Source organism: Trichechus manatus, unplaced genomic scaffold (genome assembly GCF_000243295.1).
Source record: "Trichechus manatus latirostris isolate Lorelei unplaced genomic scaffold, TriManLat1.0 scaffold00014, whole genome shotgun sequence".
Classification (NCBI taxonomy): Eukaryota; Metazoa; Chordata; class Mammalia; order Sirenia; family Trichechidae; genus Trichechus; species Trichechus manatus.
Window position 1 is genome coordinate 2,416,635 of NW_004443950.1, and position 22,626 is coordinate 2,439,260.

The window sequence follows — 22,626 nt, forward strand, 5'->3', positions numbered from 1 at the left end:
GACTCTGGAGTCCTTGTGTGAGGAGCCCTGCCCTTGAAATTACTGAGTGTTTGTGGCCCGGAGGAAGAGAGACACAAGAGGCCTTAAGTCTTTGAAATGATTTTCCATCCAAGGGGATACCTCGGGTCACAGAGTATGAAGCCATCTCTGCTGGTTCAGAGGACGTCTTGGCTTCACTCAGCTGTGACAGAGCACCAAAGACACAGCTGTCTCTTGAATCAAGTAGGCAGCAGGAGAAAGGAAGAACATGGCTTTTGGGGACAGTCTGGACGGGAGAGTCAGAGTTTGCAAACAGACTGTTGAAGCATTGGTGCTCCTGACGTTTTGGGGGTGGGTGGAGGGACTGCAAGAAAGCTGGTTGCAAACATAAGGAAAGGTCAGTGGTGGACTTTGGAGAGCTATGCACAGGCTTCTCCGGCAGCAGCTGGCCATAGATGAAGGGGCGAAGGCCACCCTCACCCTTGGTGTGAGGGTTGGGCACCTGCGCATGTGACGCTTTGACTCTGCATTGGTGATAGATGCCCCGGGGTCAGTCCTGAGGAAGTCTGAGCGAGGGGGAGTGCTAGGTGGTCAGGGCCTGGCCCCTGCCCTTCCTGTTGGGGCTGTGTCGGTAGAATGAGGGGCAGCAGCTGCTTGGGGGCTGTGTCCGTCAGCACTGGCAGCCTAAACGTAGGTGACAAACCAGAAAACAGTTTGGGGCAGACAGAACCTTCGCTACCAGGAATCTTGATGTGCCAGGACCATCTTTGGGAGTTTCTAAGTGAACAGTCTAGTAGTGTCCCACGGCTCAATGTTAGCATCTGTTTTGGGGGAAATGTGTTTCTTATCTTGCTGTGTGGTAGCCAATAAATCCTCCACTTAATAACCTGATGTACATTTTGGAGTGCTTCCTGTGCTGGTGGTTTTAGCTTTCTGTAGCATCCTTTTGCCATTAGGATAATGTGTTTTTCTATTTTAAACACCATGTTTCCCTCTGTGTGGGGATGTGTGGGTCTACCAGAGCTTGCTGTTCTCCCTCTGGCCCCTCAGAAAGATGCTGTATGCTGAGGCTAGTCACAGAAATCTCTGGGCCCTCACACCCCTTCCTCTCTTCCCCTACATCACAACACCCTCAGCTGCCCTGTAGGTAATGCCCTTGGGTCAGCCTGCCACCCATTAAGCCGATTCCTGGGAGGACGGAGACCACCTGGTTCTTGTTCCCTGCCATGTTCCCATCAGCATGGCTCCTAGGAGGCCCTTGCTAAATGTAACTGAATTCACGAGTGAGTGAATGTGGACCCTGGGAAATGATGTCCCTTGGCCTGTTTTACCTTTCAGTTTCTTTCTGCCCCCTTCCATTTCCATCAGAGCTCCTCATCTGGATGAGAAGTACTCCCTTGCATGGCGGCACCCATCAGTGCCATGAAAGAAAGGCCCGGCAATCTGGTTCCATAAAGATTACAGTTAAGAAAACCCTTGGAACAGTTCTACTCTGTAACACGTGGGGTCACCATGAGTTGTAGTTGACTCGAAGGCAATGGGTTTAGTTTTTTTTGGTTATTGTAAACAAATCATAAATAACCATAAAGAATTAAAAAATTGAAGGATAAAGGACCAAAAATCAAATAGAAACATAAGAAAAAAACATGAACAGAAAATTCACAAAAAAGATATAAAAAATGGACCTCAAACATATGAAATATACTCAAATTCACTCAATTAAAAAATGCTAATTAAAACAACACTGAAATACCATTTCTTATATACCAGACTGGCAAAATTAAAAAAAATATATGACAACACATTTTGTTTATGAGGCAGTGGGAAACACGCGTTCCTGTACATTGCTGGTGGGAATGCAAATTGGTATGACCATTCTGGAAGGAAATTTGGTAAAACCTAACAAAACTACACAGGCCTTTGCCTTGTGATCCAACAATCCCACTTATAAGATCTAACATACGTTTGCAACACTATTGAAATACACACGCATAAGGTTATTTATTGTAGCATCGTAATTGCAAAATACCGGAAACATGTATTTTTCACATTTTCTATGTATTTGACAGTTTCTAGATATGAGTGCAACAGGAAAGTCTCTCATGGAGCTTATATATTCTAATACGGGAAATAGAAAAGGGATGGTGTGTTGTTCCTAGGTGCCATCAAGTCAGTTCCTACTCATAGCTACCCAACGTACAATAGAAAGAAACACTGCCTGGTCCTGCATCACCCTCACAATCATTGCCATGTTTGAGCCCACTGTTGCAGCCACTGTGTCAGTCCAGCTCGTTGAGGGTCTTCCTCTTTTTCGCTGACCCTTTACTTTATCAAGCATGATGTCCTCCAGGAACTGGTTCCTCCTGATAACAGGTCCATAGTATGTGAGACGAAGTCTCACCATATTTGCTTCCAAGGAGCATTCTGGCTGTACTTCTTCTAAGGTTGTGTTATCTGCATATCGCAGGTTGTTAATGCAGTATCCCCTTGTTCTGTTCAAACGACTGCCTCTTCGTCTACGTACAGATTCCTCATGATCACGATTAAGGGTTCTGGAATTCCCGTTCTTTTCAATGCTATCCATAATTTGTCATGATCCACACAGCCAAATGCTTTTGCATAGTCAGTAAAACACAGGTAAACATCTTTCTGGTATTCTCTCCTTTCAGCCAGGATCCATCTGACATCAACAATGATATCCCTTGTTCTACGTCCTCTTCTGAATCTGCCTTGAATTTCTGGCAGTTCCCTGTCAATGTACTGCTGCTACCATTTTTGAATTATCTTCAGCAAAATTTTACTTGCGTGTGGTGTTAATGATCTCACCACTTGTCTGTCAGTTTGTCTTAACTCTGGTGGCTTGTGTATTGCTGTGATGCTGGAACCTATGCCACCAGTATGTCAGATACCAGCAAGGTCACCCATAGTGGACCAGGGCTTGAACTGTTTGTTCCAGTTGGAATCCCTGCTAAGAATTTGCATGTCTAACAAGTTCCCAGGAAGTTATTCATAAGAATCACCTGGGGATCTTGTTAAAATATAGATTCTGTTTCAGTATATCCGTGATGGAAATGCAAATTCTCAGCAGGGATTCCAACTGGAACAAACGGGTTCGAAGCCCTGTGGTGGACAGGTTTCAAGTACCTAGAAGAAGCTGGTGTGGCTTGGCAGCTGTGGCCAAGGGGTAGAGGGATATAAGGTGAGGCCAGAGGGAGAGTGAGGGGTGAGCTTGTAGGAGCTTGGTATGGCCTTTGGATTTTGAGTGAGACAGGAGTCGTGGAGGGAATTGGGCAGATGAGTCATGAAGAGACTTGGGTTTCAACAGGCGCCCTCTGGTGTCTGGGTGGAGCATAGGCTGCAGGGGAAGGGGGCGGAGCTAGGAGACTGGGAGGAGACTGGCATTCTCCCCCATCTGGGGCAGGATGAGTGTGGTAACTGGAAGGAGGAGGGAAGAGGTTGGATTCCCCATCCATTGTGAAAGCAGAGCTATGGATTGAATGAGGGATGAGAAAGAAGAAAGAGAAGTCAGGATAACTTCTACATTTGGGCTTCAGCTAGTCAGTGGATGGTGGAGTCATTCCCCAAATGGGAAATGTTGGGGGGCGCAGGCACTGGGGGGAGACCAAAAGTTCTGCTTTGGTTTGGGGATGAGCTTAGTATTTTAATGATCAGAAAAGAATGAATAAAGTTTAGAAGCGTAAAGAAAAAGAATGAGCTCGCTTTTTCTACCTCTGGAATCCTCCACCCAAGTTGCTGTCTGGGCCCTGCGTAGTACAATGCCACAGGTCTGGTTGTCTTAGCACCTCTTAATCCTCACTGTGACAGCTGAAGTGGGTCTTAAGGATGCCGGTCATGGCTAAGCTGGGATGTGGAGAGGACAGGAAGCCCCCCAGGGACCCTTCCCTGGGCCAGGCACTGACGGGAGCCATCACACCTCACCTCACAAAGCCACTCTGACTTTACAGATGAGGAAACTGGGGCTCAGAGAGGTGGAGCTAGTTGTCCAAAGTCATACAGCCAGTAGGTAGCAGGGCTTGGGTTAGCAGATTGGTTCCTGTGCCTGACAAGCCATAGGTTTGACTGCTGTCCACACCCCCCACCCCATTGTGGTCCCAGATCCACCACTTCTGCCCATAGCCACCTTCCTTGTGGACATCATGGTGGGAAGGATCTGCTCAGTCAGGGTGTCCACCCCGGTACTGTCTAGAGGCAGCACAATGAGCCGTAGCCTGGGTGGTGTCTTCTAGCGGGCACTGGTGCCTCCAGCCCCCCTGCAGAGATGTAATGAGTGCTGGGGGGCTATTGTATATGTGAGGATGCCTGGGAAGACCTCCAGAGCCCAGTTCCCCTACTGTCTGGGCTCTGGCTGGCTCTGGCCCCATGTGATGCTCTGGTTGTCCTTTCTCCTCAACCCCAGGGCCAGGGAATCCCCCTGGATGACCTGTTAGAGTTGGGGGTCTAAGGAGGTAGGAGAGACGCTCACAGAGCTTGTCCATCTCTGAGGAGGCACTGGGAAAAACAGCGTCTGTTCCAGGGGTGGCCTCCTCCAGCTCAGCTTCTGGCGATTGGGGTCCTGGTGTCAGGCAGAGCTGGTTGGGGACAGTGACCAGGGGCTGCCCCCCACTGCTACCGGAGGGGGCGACCACCTCATCCAAGAGTGGTCTCTGGGCTGGGGCTGGGTCCTGGAGTTGGTTTCCCTGTAGGCTGCTCAGGGGAAGGTCCCTGGGGAACAGGGGTGTCCGGTGCAGGACAAGGTCACTGTAGCAGGTCATGAACTCTTCACTGTATGAGCGAGTGCTGGCACAGCACTGGTGGCCCAAGGGGAATCGGGGATCATTGCAGGGACCATTGGGGGCTGTTGAGGCCTCAGGTGGGATCAGAAGCATAGGCAGAGAATGCTGAACTTCAGTGCCCTCGGCAAGGGCCCTCTCAGACCCTGCCCCTTCTGAGGGGCCTTGCTGCGGTTCCCCTAAGCCTGGGCCTGGTTGGGTGCCCTTAAGCCAGTTGCGGGCCTTCCCCAGCCCTCTGTCTGAGCCGCGCCTGCAGAGGGGCTTGGCAAGTCTCTCTATGCTCGGCCCACGGACCTGCTTGCCTGAGGTTCTGACAATGGCCTCACACGCAACTCTCGTCAGGAAGATCTCAAACACCATCTGCTTGGCGTCCTCCTCGCTGATGGGCTGGACCAGCAAAAACTCAGCCTCAGAGGTGGCTGTGTAGCCCAGCCTGCCCAGAATGGCGTCCAGTGCATTTTTGGAAAGCACAGGCTGCACCCAGTAGGTAAAGCTCCCAGTGTATGTCTGGAACAAACAAGGGTATTTGTGAGAGGTGGGACACGCTTCAGCAGAGTGGCCGAGAGGGGCCAGGCCAGCCAGGACTGAGGCCAGATGCTCGGAGGCACTGGGGTTGAAGGCATCTGGCCAAAGGAAAGACTGGCCCACAGTCATGTTACCCTCTGTCCCATTTTACAGAGGCCCAGAGTCAGGACAGGGCCTGTCTTAAATCACACAGCAGGAGAGTGACAGATGGGGTGAGGCCCTTGGTATCCTGGCTCCCAACCTAATGTGTGAGGCCTGCAGCCAGAAGAGATTAAAGCCCCCCAGTGGTTTTTCCAAGCCCCTGTTGCCTTCTTCACACCCACCTTGCACCTCCCACCTCTGTATCACTAAGCTCTAGTTTACTCACCCCCTTACCTTTGAAGGCCTTGACCACACCAAGTCCTTTCCCACCTCAGGGTCTTTGTACTTGCTGTTCCCATGTCTGGAATACCCTTTTGTTAGCTTTTCCCTTAACAGCTTCTATTTCTTTAGATTTCAGCTACAGCCTCACCTCCCCAGTGAGGCCTGTTGTTTACTTGTTCATTGTCCATCTTTTCCCTGAGGCTGTGAGTTCCAGCGACATCCCCAGCGCCCACTCCAGAGCCTAGCACACAGTAGGAGCCTAAGAATTTGGCTTTCAGAAACCGTATGCTTGGCATGACTGCCTGAGCTCCTTGGTTCCTTCTCTCTTTAGAGAGACAGTACAGCCTAATGGTTAGGAGCCGCACTGCCTGGGTTTGAGTCCTGGCTGTGCCACTTACTAGCTGCTGACCACAGACAAATTGCATGAACCTCTCTAGTCCTCAGTTTCTCCAACTATAAAATGGGACCAAAGTCAGCGGGCATGAAGGACATGCTGCTCCCCACAGAGGTAGAGTCCCACCCCCAACTGAGCCCAGCTTACTCAGGGGCATGACAGTGCCTACCTTCAGGGACCTGATTTCCTTCCTCCAGGGGAACAGAAGCAAGTTGACAGAGATCAGCTCCAGGAACTCTAGTGCCCGTACCAGCTCAGGGTAGATGTCCTGGGCAGGGCTGGGGTCTCCCCGGGGGCAGCCCCTAAGACCAGGGCCCATGTCCTCAGACAGATGGAGCCCCAGAGGGGCCCCTGTATCCAGGAGCTGCTGGGCCCTGTGGGTAAGGGCTGCCTGCCTGCAGACCCCGAGCAGTCCCTCCCCTGCCCCTTCCCAGTAGTAGCTGATGAGGTCGCCCAGGAGGGTCTCCACAGCAGCCCTGCCTGGGCCTGGGGGCTGGGGCCTGCTCATGGCAGCTCTGAGGGGCTGGATGCTCAGGAGAAACTCCTGTAGGCCTCCTCAGGCCAGGCCTAGGCTGACCACTTGGAGGAGTGGATGGCCGTCCGTCCGTGCCCCAGCGCTCAGTGAGGAAGCCGAGGAGGAAGTGTGCTAGCAAAAGTGAAACTGCACAGCGGCCCTGCCTCTGCCTGCCACCCGGAGGGCCGAGGGCATGGGGCCCTGTACCCGAGCTCCCAGTGGAGCAGGGCCTGTGTGAGACTGTCCCTGCTGTGTCCCAGACGCAGAGGGAGAGCCAGGCACATCTTTGCAGGCATCCTTCACATACCCATCGGCCTCAGAGCTCTGGCCGGTTCCCCGCCCCATCCCTTAGCCCTCCCTGACGTCACCTGCTGAGGCTCTTTATGCCTCCTGCTGGAGTGTTCTCTAGCAGCTGGAGTAGGCTCTGCAAGTGCCTGACAGCGCCCAGGGGCAAGCTCAGCCAGAGAAGGACCCATGGGGGCCGCAGGTTGGCGGGCAGAAACCCCGCTTCCTGCCTCTGGGTGGGACAGTTCTGAAGTGTGTTCCTCATGGTCTCTCAGAGGTTCCCCAGTGGAGGTCGGCCCCCAGTTGTCCACAGCAATAACCCGCTCACTAACGCACTTTGTTGGCTCTTCTCTCTTGTCTTAATCCCTATCCCCCTGCCACGCTTCCTGGGATCACCTCCCAAATAAACTATTTATACCCAAATCTTGTGTCAGGGGCTGCTTTGGGGGAACCCAGACTGAAACAACCTCCTATCCACTCTCCCATCTCCCGCCCTTCTTCCTCCTTTCCTTGCCTCCCTTCCTCCCTTCCGTTACTCTGTCTTAATTAATTGATGACTCACTCGCTCATTCAACCACACAGTCGCTCACCCCTTCCATCTGGTTCAGCATGTGTCAGCGTGTGCGCTGTAGAAGAGCTCTTGTCTTGTGTTCTTCATTAGTCTCATGGGAGTGAATCCATTTGGGAAACCCTGGGCTAAGGGTCACTGTGAGTCAGAATTGGCTTCACGGCAATGGGTTTTTAGGCTAAGTATGGTTCCTCTGGTGTAGTGGTTAAGAGCTCAGGCTGCTAACCAGATAGACCGGCAGTTTGAATCCACTAGCTGCTCCTTGGAAACCCTATGGGGCAGCTATACTCTGCCCTGTAGGGTTGCTATGAGCTGGAATCAACTCGACGGCAACAAGTTTGATTTTGGGTTTATGGTCCCTCTGGCTTCCTGGCTGCGAGACTTCCAGACCACGTAGCCGGCTATTATGGATTGTGAATTTCATGGATGGGGCAACGTGAGCTGTATTCTTACCTTTCTGGGCCTTGGGTCCCTTTTAATGCCCATGTCTGGTGTTTAGGGACCTGCTAATGACACTATCTTTGAGTAGCCAGCCTGTGTCCTGTCATGTGCTGGCCAAGGGGCTTCAGGGGCCAATGAGATATTGTCCCTGCCCTTAGGTTGCCCACAGCCTGGGGAGCAGCCCTGAGGGTAGGAGGTTGCTGTGACCTGGTCCTTGACCATCATTTGTTTTCTGTGAGACTGCTGGCCTCCTGCCCCTCCACTCACCAGAAGGGCATCTGTGGCACCCCCTGTCCCATGGGGCCCTGATGAGCCCTAGCCTGAGCCCCGGTGCCTGGGTATTCTCCTCAGTCCTTCCCCTGCAGGCTCCTGGCTGAGAGGAGGCCAGTCTCCTTGGAGGAGTGTGCATATACGGACACCACAGCAGAAGGTGCATTGTAGCTGGAGGAGGCAGGAAAAGCCGAGAACCCGCAGTGGGATCCTCAGTCCTTTTGTTGTGGGAGCTGGGGGTCAGTGTGGGGTGGAGTAAGGTTGGAGTCAGCATGGGGCTAGGCACTGTCACCATAAATGTCACTACATTTATTCCCAGAGCACAGAGGTGGCACCTCAGCCTTCTGCAGTGGTGTTTCAAACCAAACCAAACCCATTGCCGTTGAGTTGATTCTGACTCATGGTGACCTCATGCGTTAAGAGTAGAACTGCTCCACAGGGTTTTCTTGGCTGTAATCTTAACGGAAGCAGATTGCCAGGCCTTTCTTTCACAGCATCTCTGGGTGGGTTTGAATCGCCAACCTTTATGTTAGCAGTCCAGCGCAAACCATTTGTGCCACCTAGGAGAGCTCAGGCTGCTAACCAGAAGTCAGCAGCTTGAATCTAACAGCTGCTCCGTGAAAACCCTATGAGTCAGCTCTACTCTGTCCTGTAGGGTTGCTATGAGTTGCAACTGACTCAGTGGCATGCAGCAACAACAAGGGACCTCTTAGGAGGACAGAGGGTGATCATTTTGCACGCAGAGAGGGACACACAGACATCAGGCTGTAGCCAGAGAGAGCTGCTCAGGAGAGCAGGGGCTATTCCTGAAAATGGAAGGCGTGAGTGGCTTCAACCTGCAACATCCCTAGGGTGGGAGTCAAGCCCAGGAACAAAATGAAAAGTTTTGTCTACAGCGAGGAGTGTCTGTGGGTTTGAAAGTGGGAGAAAGGAGCATCCTCGTTCTTCAGTGGCTGACTCCAGTTTGCCGTGAGTAGTGGCGGCAGGGAGCTGGCATGTGGCAGTGAGGACTTAGAGGGGTGGTAGGCCAGGACAGCTGGCCTCAGTCCCTCTGCTTGGTGGTGCTCTGGGGCTGGTGGATGGGGAGGAGCTCTGCTTCCCTATCTCACAGTCATTTTCCCCTGCTGCACCCTCCTCAGGACGGCACCCCACTTCAGGGTGGTGGGGAAGGATTCTAAACACTGCTAGTGGAGTTGAGTTCTAGAGGGAGGGAGGGTGACAGAGGAAGGGACCCATGCTCAGTCTTGAGATCAGTGGCTGAAGCCAGGGCCTTCTGAAGGTCACGGAAAGGAAGAAGAGAATTTACATAGGGGGAGAAAACAGCTCATTCCGGTCTAATTACAAACTTCCCCTCCTGCCATACTCTTTCCTGGTAGTAAAAGCCATTAGTGCTGAAAGCCACCTGCTCTGAAAGTAAAGTGTGCAGTCCCTGATGTCCCTGGAGTCAGGTTCTGAAGTTTATGGCTCATCTTGGTGACAGCGATGCTGGCCAAGTCTTGGAGAAATGATGGCATGTTGCAGGGAGGGTAAAACGAAGAAAGTAACTTCTGTAAGTCACTGAATACCCAAATACTCACGTCAACAGGAAAACGACAGCGCTTTGGATGGCTCCTAATCTTGAGAGAAGTAATAGGAAAGGATTGCTAAACCAGCGGCCGCCAGTTCCAACTCACGGAGACGCCCTGTGTGTCAGAGTAGAACTGTGCTCCACAGGGTTTTCAAGGGCTGACTTTTTGGAAATAGATTTCCAGGCCTTCCAAGACACCTCTGGTTGGACTCGAACCGCCAACCTTTTGGCTAACAGCCACACAGTGTTAACCATTTCCATCACCCACAAGCTCTAGATGGAGGCATATATTTAGTTTGCTGCTGTTTGGTGTTTCCTTTCTTCACAAGTTTCAGATGACATGAATCCCTAAGCACTCTTGATAATGCTACTTCCTGCTACATTTTTATTGATACAGTGTATCTATTTTGAACACAAAGAATACATGGTTGCTTATTCAGCGCCTAGTCCAGGAACAAGAAAAGCTGTTCAGCTCCATCCCTCAAACACTGATGAGTAGGTAGGGATTTTTTTATTTTTTTCTCAGCACTTTTAAGAGTTGCAGAAGCAAGATGCATTTCTTACAAGAGTCTCATCCCTGGCGTGCATGTTAAAGGCTATACAGTACAACAGACATTTTTTTTTGCCTAGAAAACAGTACACCACAAAGGTGGACAGAATTGCTTGTAAACAAGGTCCCTCCCCCAGCTGGAGCTGGGTGCTGCAGGATGTGGGCACTCTCGAGTCTACAGGAGTCTCTGGATGGAATCTGTTCAGTTCTGCACCAGAATAAATTGTTTCTACAGAAAATACATCTTAACGTGGCCATCTCTGCCGCCCCTCTGCTCAAGGAAAACCAAAACCAAACCAAATCCGTTGCCTTTCAGTCAGTTTCATCTCATGGTGACCCCACGTGTTACAGAGTAGAACTGCTCCATAGGGTTTTCTTGGCTGTAATCTTTATGGAAGCAGACTGCCAGGCCTTTCTTCTGTGGAGCCGCTGTGTGGGTCTAAACAGCTAACCTTTAGGTTAGCAGCCAAACACAAACTGCTTATGCCACCAGGGCTCCTTAGCTTAGGAAAGGGATTGCTAAATTGCCTTAGCCCTTTATTGGAGGAATTGAAATGTGGGGGAGAGAAGGGATGGGGACGATGCTGTTTAAAGATGCGTGACAACAGGTGGGAGAGGGAAGGTGGGCAGGGGGACTCTGGCTCCCTGTGGCTGGCAATGCCGGCTGGAACACTCCCCAAAGGTGCTTGTCCGCCACCCTCTTGGCAGGCTGGGTCTTCAGGAGTCCTCTCTACCTGCATGGTCTCTGATGGAAATTTCTGGAATTCATGGGCCAAGATCTGCGCCTCTCTGCAACCAGGCAGACCCCACATATCCCCTCCTGTGGCAGGGCCCTGACATGCAGGCTGAGACACACCTCTGGTCCTCTGGTGGTGGTGTGGCGGTATGCAGGGGGCTCACATTCCCCTTATTTTGTCTCTGCAAACACCCTGAAGGGACAAGACCTGCACAGGTCGACTCACAGTTCCCAGCTGTGAGCCACCCAGGAGGACAGCACCAGCTCCCATGGTTTGGCTCCATTTAAGGTCAGGCCACAGTGGTCGCTGGGCACATACTGAGCGAAGTGCCCTTTCTCTGCCTGGGAGCCACGCATAGGCAGCACCACAGCTTGGCCACCTGTCTTCTTTAGAGACCTCAGTTCTGGGCACTGCAAGTGGCTAGACTGGCTTGGGAATAGCTGTAACCCACTGCCACCACCACACACCTTATAGCTTGGGGCGGGGGCTTCTGCGATAACTCCGCTAGCACCACCAGACTGAGGGTACTGGGTTAGGGAGGGGGCCAGGTGGGCTCTGCGGGCCACAGACCCATGTCCCCCACCCGTAAGTGGCAGGACGGTGATGTGGCTCTTCTGCCCTGGAATGGAGAGAGAGGCACAGCACACAGCTGCCCCCTCACGGAGGCTGCCCCACCTCTCCCGAAGGACAAGCAGGCCCCCGGGGTGGGGGTGGGGGCAGGCAGCTGACCTAGGGCGGTTGAGCAGTTTCTGGAGGCAGAGCCAGAGTTTGGGCATGGCCTGCCGGGCGAGGACAGGAGCAGAAAGGCGCAGGGAGAGGGTCCGAGCAGCCAGGGGGATGGGAGAAAGCCCCACTCCCTTGTCACCTCTCCTGCACCCCAAGCGCTGCCTAGAGAGGCACAGCCAACAGGCTGGGGAGGAGGAGATTGCGGCTGGGAACGCCATTTTTTTAACAAAACCTTCACAGGTGAGTTTTGTGTGGGTGCGGTGGGCTTGTGGGTGTGTACGTGTCTACACACATGCGAGGCATGTCTGGCTATGTCTGTGTACATGTTTGTACGTGTATATCATGTGTCTAAATCACGTACATGTGTGTGCATGGGGTGTCTTGTGTGCGTGCCTGTGTGTGCCTGAAGGGTGCACTGGCAGGACCTGGCTGCCGGGGTTGCTCACACAGTCCTCTGTGGGCCGGAGGCTGGGGCCCGGGTTGGGGCGGCTGAGCTCTTGGGTCCTGGTCCTGGTCCTAGCAGTGGCAGCAGGCCCGACGGCGGGCTGGCCCCACACACAGCCTCGTAAGGGGGCAGGGTGTCCGTGGAGATGGTGCAGAGGCCACTCTGGTGCCAGGTCCTCTGCACCTGCTGGTGTTGGCCAGGGCTATGGCCACTGCCTCTGTCGAGGGGGCCGTCCAGCGCTGGGCAGGAGTCGGTCAGCGAGTAGGGCGGTGGTGCATCCGTAGGGATGTACAGCTGAGTGGCCCCTGGCCCCACACACTCCTCGTAGCTAAAAGAGAAGAGGCTCCCTCAGGGCCCTGTGGAGCCTGGGCCTTAGGGGGCTTTTGGGGGTGTCTTCCCAAGGGCTAGGGCCTATCTGCGGTAAGAAGCTGCCCTGGTCCCCAGGGAGGGCCTTGTCCACACTGGCTCCAATGGAACTACTGAGACCTGGGTTCTGCCCCAGCTCAGCTTCCAATGGCCTTTGGGAACTCAGGGAAGCCCTGACATTCCTGGGCCTCAGATTCCTTAACACAGTAGTAGTCAGTGCCCTTTATGGAGCTTCTGCCAGGCCAGCGCTGGGCTAAGGTCTATAAGTGAGTTGGTGGGTGGGTGCCAGTGGAGAGCTACCTTAGGCTCAAGTTACCCCAAAGCGGCCCTTCTAGGCTCAGGAAATAGTCCCCAGATCCCTGAACTCACAGACACAGGGCAGGGAGGCATCCACTGCCCCAGGGCCCAGAGGGCAGGGTATAGAGGATAAAGGATGATGGGGGCAAGTGGCTATTTGTCCAGGGGCTGAGGGATCTCCTGGTGGGGAAGTGATGGAGGCCCCAACCTTTCCCTTTTGAAGTACTAACCGGCAGGAGAGGACCCCAAGGGCCCCAGAGAAGAACTCCCCAAAAGGACACGCCTGGTATCACAGGGACCTGTTGGGCTGAGAGGGATGAGGAGGTGGCTATGCCCAAGATGTTTCCTGCATTTATACCATTTGAGGAGGTGGTGCTATTTCCCACGGTGGGGGTCTTTGCCCCCCGGCCCCCCATGCCGTCCTCCCCCACGTGGCCTCCTTACCCTGGTGGAGAATCTGGGTACAGCTCTTGGAGAACCGTGGCATCCATGTCCCCATCAGAGCTGAGGTCCAAGGGTGGGGGCCAGTCCTCGTCGAGGCTGCAGGCATAGCGCATCCTGTGGCTCGAGTGGCTGTATGTGTGCCCCTCGGACACTGCAGGGAACGGCCCATCAGCCTGGGCCTCAGGCCAGCACCCAGGAAGGATCCTCAGGGGTCTAGCTGAGGCTACCAAGGCTCTGATCTCCCCACCTGACCATTACCCCCTCGCCAAGCCACAGCCCTAGAAGGTGAGGGCCAATGCCATGCTGGACTTGGGCCGCAGAGAGGAGACAGAGCTGCCCCTGCTCTGGCGGGGCTCCCAGGGTGGCAGGGAGATGACCCTGGGGACATCCCGGTACCAGGTGGTGTATCGTGAGCTTTGACAGAGGAAGCAATGGGGCTGTAGGAGCAGAGCCTGGAGGTGAGGAGGGCTTCCTGGAGGAAGAGCTGCCAGAGCTGAATATTATCTAGGAATTGGCCATCAGAAGAGGGACAAGCCAGGTGGAGCAGCTAGAGCCAAGGAAGGAGATTAAAAAAAGAGTGCCATGTGGACAGGAAGCTTCAAGCTGGGGCATGAAAAATTGTGAGGAGGGTAGTGGGGAATGGGGGCCGCAGAAGGTGCTGGTCAGGTCTCCCCCTCCCCCACCATTCCCTTTAGGCATCCCAAGGAAAATAAGGGCTTCTGTGGTGAAATAAATTTGGTCGTCCACTCCACATACCAAATTCTTCCCCGAGGTTTTTTACCACAGATTAGCACATCAAAGGCTCTGAAAAGTCCTGCAGCTATGAAACACAGGCAGCTCTGTCCAGCATTTGATCTCAGAATCTTATTTTCTTAGACCTAGTAGGACTTGCTGATGAAGCACAAACTTCCCATTGGAGAGCTGAGGTTCAGAGACGTCCAGTGGCTTGCCAGAGGCCACACAGCAAGTTAGCAGTAGGGAGGACCAGGGGGCAGCCGGATGTCCTGGCTCCTCACCCTTTAAGCCTCTACCTCCCTGTTCCTAACATGTCTGGTCGTGGGTGGGGAACAGTGTGAGCTGCAAAGATGTTTGATACAGAAGGTCTCCCCACCCGCAATGGGCACCCAGGTGGCTCCTCCCCACACGGGGCAGGACTCAACATCAGAGGTGGGGCTTGACATCAGGAGTGGGGCTCATGACCTCTCTTTGAAGTCGGTACCATGGTTGCCACTCCCATTCTACAGATGAGGAAGCTGAGGCTCAAGGTCACATACCTGAATCAGTGTGGAGTTGGAATTCATGCATTGTCTATATAACCCCAGTGACTGCTCTTTCCAATCCCCTAATCTCCTTTTCCCACTCATGAAACCACCGTGAGTGGGAAAGTGTGGATACAAAAATGTACCTTAGGTATAATCCTAGGTTTATCTATGGACATGGAGAAAACCTGGAGAAGAAAATAGTCCAAACACGTTAACAGTGGCTCTGTCTGGATGACAGGATCATGACCCCTATTTCTTTCTTTATATTTTCTGTATTTTTAAGGTTTTCCCACAATTAACACATATTGCTTTTCTACTAGGAATAATGAACCCAAAAGCATATGCTGTAAAAAAGGAAGTGAAATGAGATTTGTTTCCCTCCAGGGCACCAGCTGAAAGATGAGAATTTTTGAAAGAACTTCAAGGAGAAACTCAAGGAAGATGAAAGCACAAAATAGCAGGCTGAGGCCAAAAGTTGAGCCAGGGCCTCTGGGCTCTGGTGCCAGGGTCCTGGCCCTGCCAGTGTTGCCAGCAAAGGGTCCTTGGGCTCTGGGGAGGGTCCTACCTGCAGCACAGGAGGTTGGGGCTGTCCCACCGGTTATCCCTGGGTAACACTAAGGCTGTTTCCTGGGTCTGTGTGGGTGGCTCTGGCAGGCAGGCTGAGAGCCGACAGGACTGAACTAAACTGCTGTCCACTCTCTCTCCATGGGCTGCTTTTCCTTGGGCCTTCAGAGGCTGAGTATTGGGGGGAACTGAGGTACCCTACACCTACCTCAGCCCCAATCCTGAGATGACCAAGGTCAGTCCCAGATAACAGCTGGGCAGAGCTCCTGAGGAACAGCTGGGAAGACCCCTCCTTGCCCCCTTTGATCTACTCAGATTTCTTTTTATCCTTTCTCCTCTCCTGATTTCCATACCAGCACAGACCCACATGGTCCAGGACTCCAGGAGTCCCCCTTTCCACTTCATGGAAGGTGAAATCTCCCTATCCTCCTCTTTACCAAAATTAAGCAATGCCTTGGTTCATTGTTTAACCCAAATCCAAGGTTACTGCCCCTTGGCAGGCCTTGGGAGAGGAGGAGGAGAACTTGCATCCAGGCAGCAGCTCACCGTAGCTGTGCTCCAACTCTGGGGGTCGATAGCGCCGGTGGTGGTGACGGTGGTGGTGTCGGCGGTGGTGGCGGTGCTGCTGGACCCGGGCCTGCCTGTCCTTGCGGATGCTGCCAACGATGATGGTGATGCAGGAGAGGATGATGACCACCCCTATGACTGCACTTGCCACCAGCACAGGGGACACGAGCAGATGGCTGTGCTCCAAGTTCTCTGAGAATGTGGAGTAGAAGTAGTTCGTGCGGTTGTATCGAGCTGCTGTGGACAGAGAGCAAGGGCACTGAGCTGGGGCCCAGGCTGTGCCACACACCTTCTTCCTCAACTCCTTCTGCCCTGAGAGTTACTTATCACTAAGTAAGTGGAGGCTAGCCTGTGGTCAGATCCATGGACTCTATCCTGGCTCTTCTTGCCTGGGAGGAGGGGAGCCCAACTCATCCCACTGCCTACAGGAGCCTCTGGTAGCTAGGGCTGACCTCTGCTCCTCTCCTGTGAAGCCTTTATCCCCAGAAGCTCAACTGACTCACAGATAGGGAAAGGGAAGCTCAGAGAGGGCAATGGACTTGCCCAAGGTCACACAGCAAATTAGTGGCAGAGCTGAGGCTTAAGCCCAAGACTTAGTGCCAGACAAAGACTGTACTTCACCAAGATATGACATTGCAAGGCCAACATGACTTTACCAAGGTCTTGGGAAGGGGCAGGAGATACACAGGGGGATAGAGTGTGAGGACCAACTCTCCTGGCCTCCTGCCTCGGGAGGGCTATGGCGGCCACGGACATAGACATGTTGAAGGGTTGGGTGAGATCAGGGAAGACTTCCCAGAGGAGGCAAAACTGAGAGGATCTTGGAGGGTGAGAGCTCAGTGAAGGGAGGGGGAGGCACTCTAGACGGGGAGAGCAAAGGCAATGAAGTGTGGGAGATTTCCAGGGAGGAGTATGGGTGGCAGGAGCATGTTGTTGTTGGGTGCTGTTGAGCTGATTCTGACTCATAGCGACCTCATGTGACAGAGCAGAACTGCTCCATAGGGTTTTCTAGGCTGTAATCTTTATGGGAGCAGATCTCCAGGTCTTTCTCCCGTGGAGCCACTGGGTGGGTTCAAACTGCCAACCTTTCCATTAGCAGCTGAGCACTTAACTGTTGGGCCACCAGGGGCTAGAGCATGGGGAGGGTACAAGAGCCTCCTGAAGGAGTAACAGCTGGGCCCCTGAGAGCCCTAAGGAAGGAACCTCCTGGGATCCTTGGTTACTTTGTCATCCTACAGGATAAGATGATGCGGTGCTGTGGGCTGGGCTTTCCGGGGGAGGGTCAGAGATCAGCTAGGTGCAGCCAGGAGCACCTGCTGCCTCGCTCAGGGAGAGCCACCGCACCTCATTAGCGAGGGCCTTGGAGCTACTTAATTCTCCAATTCAGCTGGGCAGGGATGTCATGTTCCCCTTTTACAGATGCATAGACTGAGGCAGCAATAGAGAAAAATCCATGAAACCAAAAGCTGGTTTTTCAAAAAGATCAGCAAAATTGACAAACTTTTAACTAGACTGACCAAGAAAAAAAAGAAGACGCAACCGACTAGAACCAGAAATGAAAAAGGGGACCTTTAAAAATTGTGGTAAACGATATATAACAAAACATTTGCCATTTCAACCATTTTTACGTGTACAATTCTGTGATATTAATTACATGTGTCATGTGCAGCCATCACCACTATCTGTCACCACTCTGTTAGGGGACTTTTTTTAAAAAGGAAATTTATTTTAATGAAAGACAAGACATTATTTATTCTGACCTTACAGAAATAAAAAGGAGTACAAAGGAATACTACGAACAATTGTATGCCAATAAATTAGATAACTTAGAAGAAATGGACAAATTCCTAGAAAGACACAAACTACCAAAATTATAAAACTCTTAGAAGAAGACATAGGTGTAAACTGTACGACCTTGGATTAGGCAGCGGTTTCTTAGATTTGACACCCAAAACACAAACAACGGAAGGAAAAATGGACAGACCGGACAGCATCCAAATTAAAACGTTTGTACTTCAAAGGACACCGCTGAGGAGATGAAAAGACAAAGAATGGGAGAAAATTTTTGTGAATCATGTATCTCCTAAGGGACTTTATCTAGAATATATAAAGACTTTTATAACTCAATAATAAAAAGAAAAATAACCCGATTAAAAATGGGCAAAGCACCTGAATACACATTTCTCCAAAGGAGAGACAAACGGCCAAAAACCACATGAAAAGATGCTTGCTCGTTCTCTCCTCTCTCTCTTTTTCATGCACACAAGCACGGCTACCTCTTTTTCATCCATTAAATTGTTAAATGTCACCTCCTCAGAGATGCCGCCCCTGGTTGCCCCCACCCCGTTATATGTCATATCATCATCCCATGTACTTCCTTCACAGTACTTATCAAAATCTGTGAATATACTGATCATTTATTTGTTTACTTGTTATTAGGTTTTTGGACTCCTTAAGCTCCCACTAAGGAGCCCTGGTGGTGCAGTGGTTAAGTGCTCCGCTGCTAACCAAAAGGTCGGCAGTTCAACCCCACCAGGCACTCCGCGGAAGAAAGATGTAGCAGTCTGCTTCCATAAAAGATTTACAGCCTTGGAAACACTATGGAATAGTTCTACTCTATCCTATAGGGTCGCTATGAGTTGGAATTGACTCAGTGGCAACGTGTTTGGTTTCTCTGGTAACCTCCCACTAGATTGTGAGCTCCTTGAGGACACATATCCTGTCTGTCCTTACTTGTTAACTGTTTGACTCTGCAGCACCTAGCCCAGTGCCAGGCACACAGTAGGTGCCCAAAAATATTTAATGACTGAGTGAACTGCATAGGCCTTAGTTGGATCTCTGACTGTCACCCCATGAAGCTAGAATTCGGTTTCTTCTCTGCTTTCTGACTGGCTGTGACTCTCTGAGGTTTGGATGAAGTGCCGGCATCTCATTTTTATTCCTTGGGCTGTCAGTTATGCTAAGCTAAAGCTTTCCATTTTTCTTCAAGACTCACAGATAAAAGGTGGTAAAGAGAGGCTCCCTTTCATCTCTTCCTCTCAGGCAAAAGGGATCAGTTTAAATTATTTATCTGGTCTGACCTCAACTTCGGAGAGATCTAGTCCTTCCCTGGTGAATATATAGCATGCCTGCCACCACTTCCCAAGCCTATGCCAATGACAGCCATTACTGATCAATCATGGTCCTCCTTCCTGTTTGGCCCAGAAAGCAGCCTCAGCATCCTTTTCAACACAGCCCTTCACACAGTGACTACAGCTGTCTAGAGCTTGCCATGAGATGAAGCTGCTGCTCATCACTCATCTAGTGTGACCAGTGGCCAATTACCAGGAACTATGGCTTGGAGTGGAGCTAAGCTAGCAGCTACTCTGCTACCATATTCTCTCTAATAAAGTGCAGGCCAGCCATTGATCAACCAAAGTCTCCCTCTCCCTCCCTACTATGCAGCCTCTCACCTGCAAAGCCAAGCGCAGGACTTGGGAGTGTCAGGGATGCCAGCCCTCCTTAGGGAGAGTAGAGTGTGTAGGGTCCACACTACCGTGGAACAGTGGGGCTCTGGGCTAGCCTGTTCAGACCCCAGCTACTGCAGTGGCCTGGTCCACCTCAAGATCCAAGGCAGACATGCCACCAGAGCTGGCCGTGGGCAGGGCTGCACGTGCCCAGAATGACAGTCTGTGGTTGGAAGTGTATGAGTGTGCCCACACCGTAGAGCCTGCTGCAGAGGGGCCAGCTCCGCAGGGTCACCTTGAAGACAACCCTCCCTTCAGGCTCACTGCCAGCCTGGAGCGGGGATGGCCTCACCCGCACGCCTGCAGGTGGAACCAGTTGGCGCAGGCACCCGCCTGCATGGCCGGCTGGGAAATTAATCTCCCAGTCACCACGGCCGGCAGAGGAAGGCAATGTTTTAAATGATGAGGGAAACTCTTCCAATTTCCAAACCCAGGGCCCATTTTATCAACAAGATAAATATGACTTCAGAGAAATAACCTGATGACAGCCCGCCTCCCCACCCCTCTGCCTCCCTGTGCCCCAGCACCAGCTGCGGCAAGGACAGAGGATGAAGCAAGCTTTGCCTCTGCCCTGGAGCTTCTTCCCAAGCAATTTCTACAAAGGTGCTCATGATCAAGTGGAAATGCACCTCAAAATACAGGCTCTTCCCTGAGATGTTGTCTTTCCCCCAATATGCCAGCATGAGTAGCCACCATCTCCTGACCCCTTACTGTGTGTCCCCCCTCCATGCTGGGTACCTCTTATGCACTATATTAGCTCATCTGCGTCTGTCGGCTTGTCCTACTGTAGTGGTTTGCATATTGCTGTGATGCTGGAAGCTATGCCACTGGTATTTCAGTCATGGTGAGCAGATTTCAGCAGAGCTTCCAGACTAAGACAGACCAGCAAGAAAGGCCTGGTGATCTACCTCCTAAAATTAGCCAACGAAAACCCTATGGATCACAAGAGAATATTGTCTGATATAGTGCTGGAAGATGAGCACCCTCGAGGTTGGAAGGTACTCAGAATACACAGTGGCTGCAACAATGGACTTGATCATACCAAGGACTGTAAAGACGGTGCAGGACCGGGCACTGTTTTGTTCTTTTGTACGCCGGGTCACCATGAGCTGGAGCCAACTCAACAGCAGCTAACAACACTTATGATGGCCTGTGATGGGATCCCAATGAACAAGTGGGGAAAATGAGCCTCAGAGAGGTTGAGTAACTTGCCCAAGGTCACACAGCCCCATACAGAGGAACCTGGGTTTACGGGAAGCTGAAACCCTGTGCTCTTAGCCAAGATGCTATTCTGTGACTACCAAGCACTGTGGGCTGGGAGCTCATATAGTTGGGATCTCGCTGAAGTAAAAGATGCTCCTCTTTATAAAACGATGGTTTGCTTCTTCTAGGCCACTTTATATGCAGTCAGAGCAGGCCAGGACCTGGAGCTTACTCAGGAGGAAGGCATATCAACAGCTGAACATTGCTAAGACACCAAGATTCCCGAGAAGAGAGCTTGAGTGTCTCAGAAAAGACAGCCATGACAGCCACCCACGTATATGGGGGAAACAAACAATCCAGGGCTGGGAGTGAAGGTGGGAGGGGATCCCTATTCTCTATATATTCTATCTAGAGATGTTGTGGGAGATTGTGGGGAAGGGGCCCTTGGGTGACTTCTCTGGAGAGAGAGGAAGATACTAAGGTGGCTCTCACTGATTCAGTACTTGCTATGCATTAACTAGTAACTGGTTGCCTTGAGTCGCCTCTGACTCATGGCGACCCCATGTGTGTCAGAGTAGAACTGTGCTCCGTAAGGTTTTCAATGACTGATTTTTCGGAAGTAGACTGCCAGGTCTTTCTTCCAAGGTGCCTCTGGATGGATTTGAACATTCAACCTTTTGGTTAGGAGCCAAACACAGTAGCGGTTTTAACCACCCGGCACTCCTATTCTGCATTCCAAAAAACCCCAAACCTGTTGCCATCGCGTTGATACCGACTCACAGAGACCCTATAGGACAGAGCAGAACTGCCTCATGAGGTTTCTGAGGTTGTATATATCTTTACAGAAGCAGACAGCCTCATCTTTCTCACACGGAGCAGCTGGTGAACTTTTGGTTAACAGCCAAGCGCTTAACCACTGCACCACCAGGGCTCCTTTTATTATGCCTTAGCCAGGCTCTAAACCTTTTACAGGCATAATTATTTCATTTAATCTTCACAGAAACCCTGAGAAGTAGGTATTGTCTCTCCATTTTACAGGTGAAGAAACTGAGGCTCAGAGCTAGTCAAAGTGGCTGAGCCAGAACTTAAATCCAGCCTTCTCTTTACAATCTCTGAGCTGCACTCTCAACCACTCTGGTTCCATATGGACTGAGACCTCCTGGAGGGGGACAGGGAGGTGCCCTTCGAAGCAGGAAGCTGCCTGAGCAGCACTGGTTGGGGGGTGGGTAGGGGGACACAGATGTTGAAGGTATTGAGTCAACATCTTTAGACCTCTGTAGAAGGGGACCAGGGACTCAGATCTGACTGATGGCTCCTGTCACACAAAATGTTGAAGACATTTGTCACAGGCCTGCTTCCCGGGCTAGTCTGGCCTTGGTAGTGCACTTTGTCCTACACTGCTGAAACTGACAGGGTGAGGCCGTGCAGTCACTGGAGTCCCATGCTGCGTGGGACATGGTTCAGGCACCATCTTCCCTCTGCTCACCACTGGCTGATCCTAGCCTCCCAGTGATGTGGAGAAGGGCTGGGGCTGGGGGCATGGCAGGATGGGGCTCACTCACTGGCTTAGGCACTTCTAAGTCTCTTCCCCTGCTTTTTTTTGGGTGATCTCTCAGCTTATTTGCTGACATTCACCCTCTAGCCACAGGGGACTGTGATGGAGGGATGTCAGAGGGCTAGGGGCCGTTCAGGGACATCCACAGAGAGGGGGACACAGTAGGGCTGGGCCTAAAAGGACAAACCAGCAGAACAAGGGCAGGGGAGGGAGGGAGGAGCACGGGCAGGAACACAGAGGGGTGGGGTCCTGGCAGAGCTCAGGAAAGGGGCAGGTGCTCCTGGGGTGAGGCTGTGAGATTTCACCTTGATGGCAGCTAAGTGTTGGGACCATGAGGGTGAGGAAAAGGCTGCCTGGTGTTCAGAATTCTTTTTACAGTGGGGATGCATCTCCACAAAAAGTCCGCTAATGTCATGTCAAGGTCCTGAGACCTCTTACATGCAACTTGGTTGTTTGTGGCAATAGGAGTGGGGCAGACTACAGTGGAAATGAAGGATGGAATGTGGAGTCATCCACACATTCATTAATCCTCCATCAATTCACTCACCCAACTAACCGTCCACTCATCCACCCTCCCACCCAGCCACCCAGCCACCCACCCACCCATCCATCCATCCATCCATCCATCCATCCATCCATGCATGTACCTTCAGTATGGATTACACCTCAACATTAAACAAAAATCCTCACAACTGGACCAATAAACAA

At 52.0% G+C, this 22,626-nt stretch overlaps 2 protein-coding genes across 2 annotated transcripts in view; both read right to left on the bottom strand.

The window, feature by feature from the left end:
- Nucleotides 1–4,154: 4,154 nt before the first annotated feature.
- On the bottom strand, nucleotides 4,155–6,776 carry LOC111819628 (uncharacterized). The gene is made up of 2 exons (XM_023726776.1): nucleotides 6,221–6,776; nucleotides 4,155–5,276 (listed from the first exon to the last, which is right to left on the bottom strand). The coding sequence occupies exons 1-2, from the start codon at nucleotides 6,557–6,559 to the stop codon at nucleotides 4,155–4,157; spliced, it is 1,461 nt and encodes a 486-aa protein (XP_023582544.1). The 5' UTR covers nucleotides 6,560–6,776.
- A 5,375-nt stretch (nucleotides 6,777–12,151) lies between these two features.
- BEAN1 (brain expressed associated with NEDD4 1) overlaps nucleotides 12,152–22,626 on the bottom strand; it is a 31,534-nt gene continuing 21,059 nt past the window's right edge. The window contains exons 4-6 of the mRNA XM_023726777.1: nucleotides 15,634–15,891; nucleotides 13,262–13,412; nucleotides 12,152–12,482 (exon numbers count right to left, since the gene is read on the bottom strand). Coding sequence (XP_023582545.1) covers nucleotides 12,152–12,482; nucleotides 13,262–13,412; nucleotides 15,634–15,891 — 740 coding nt within the window. The remainder of the gene's footprint in view (nucleotides 12,483–13,261; nucleotides 13,413–15,633; nucleotides 15,892–22,626) is intronic.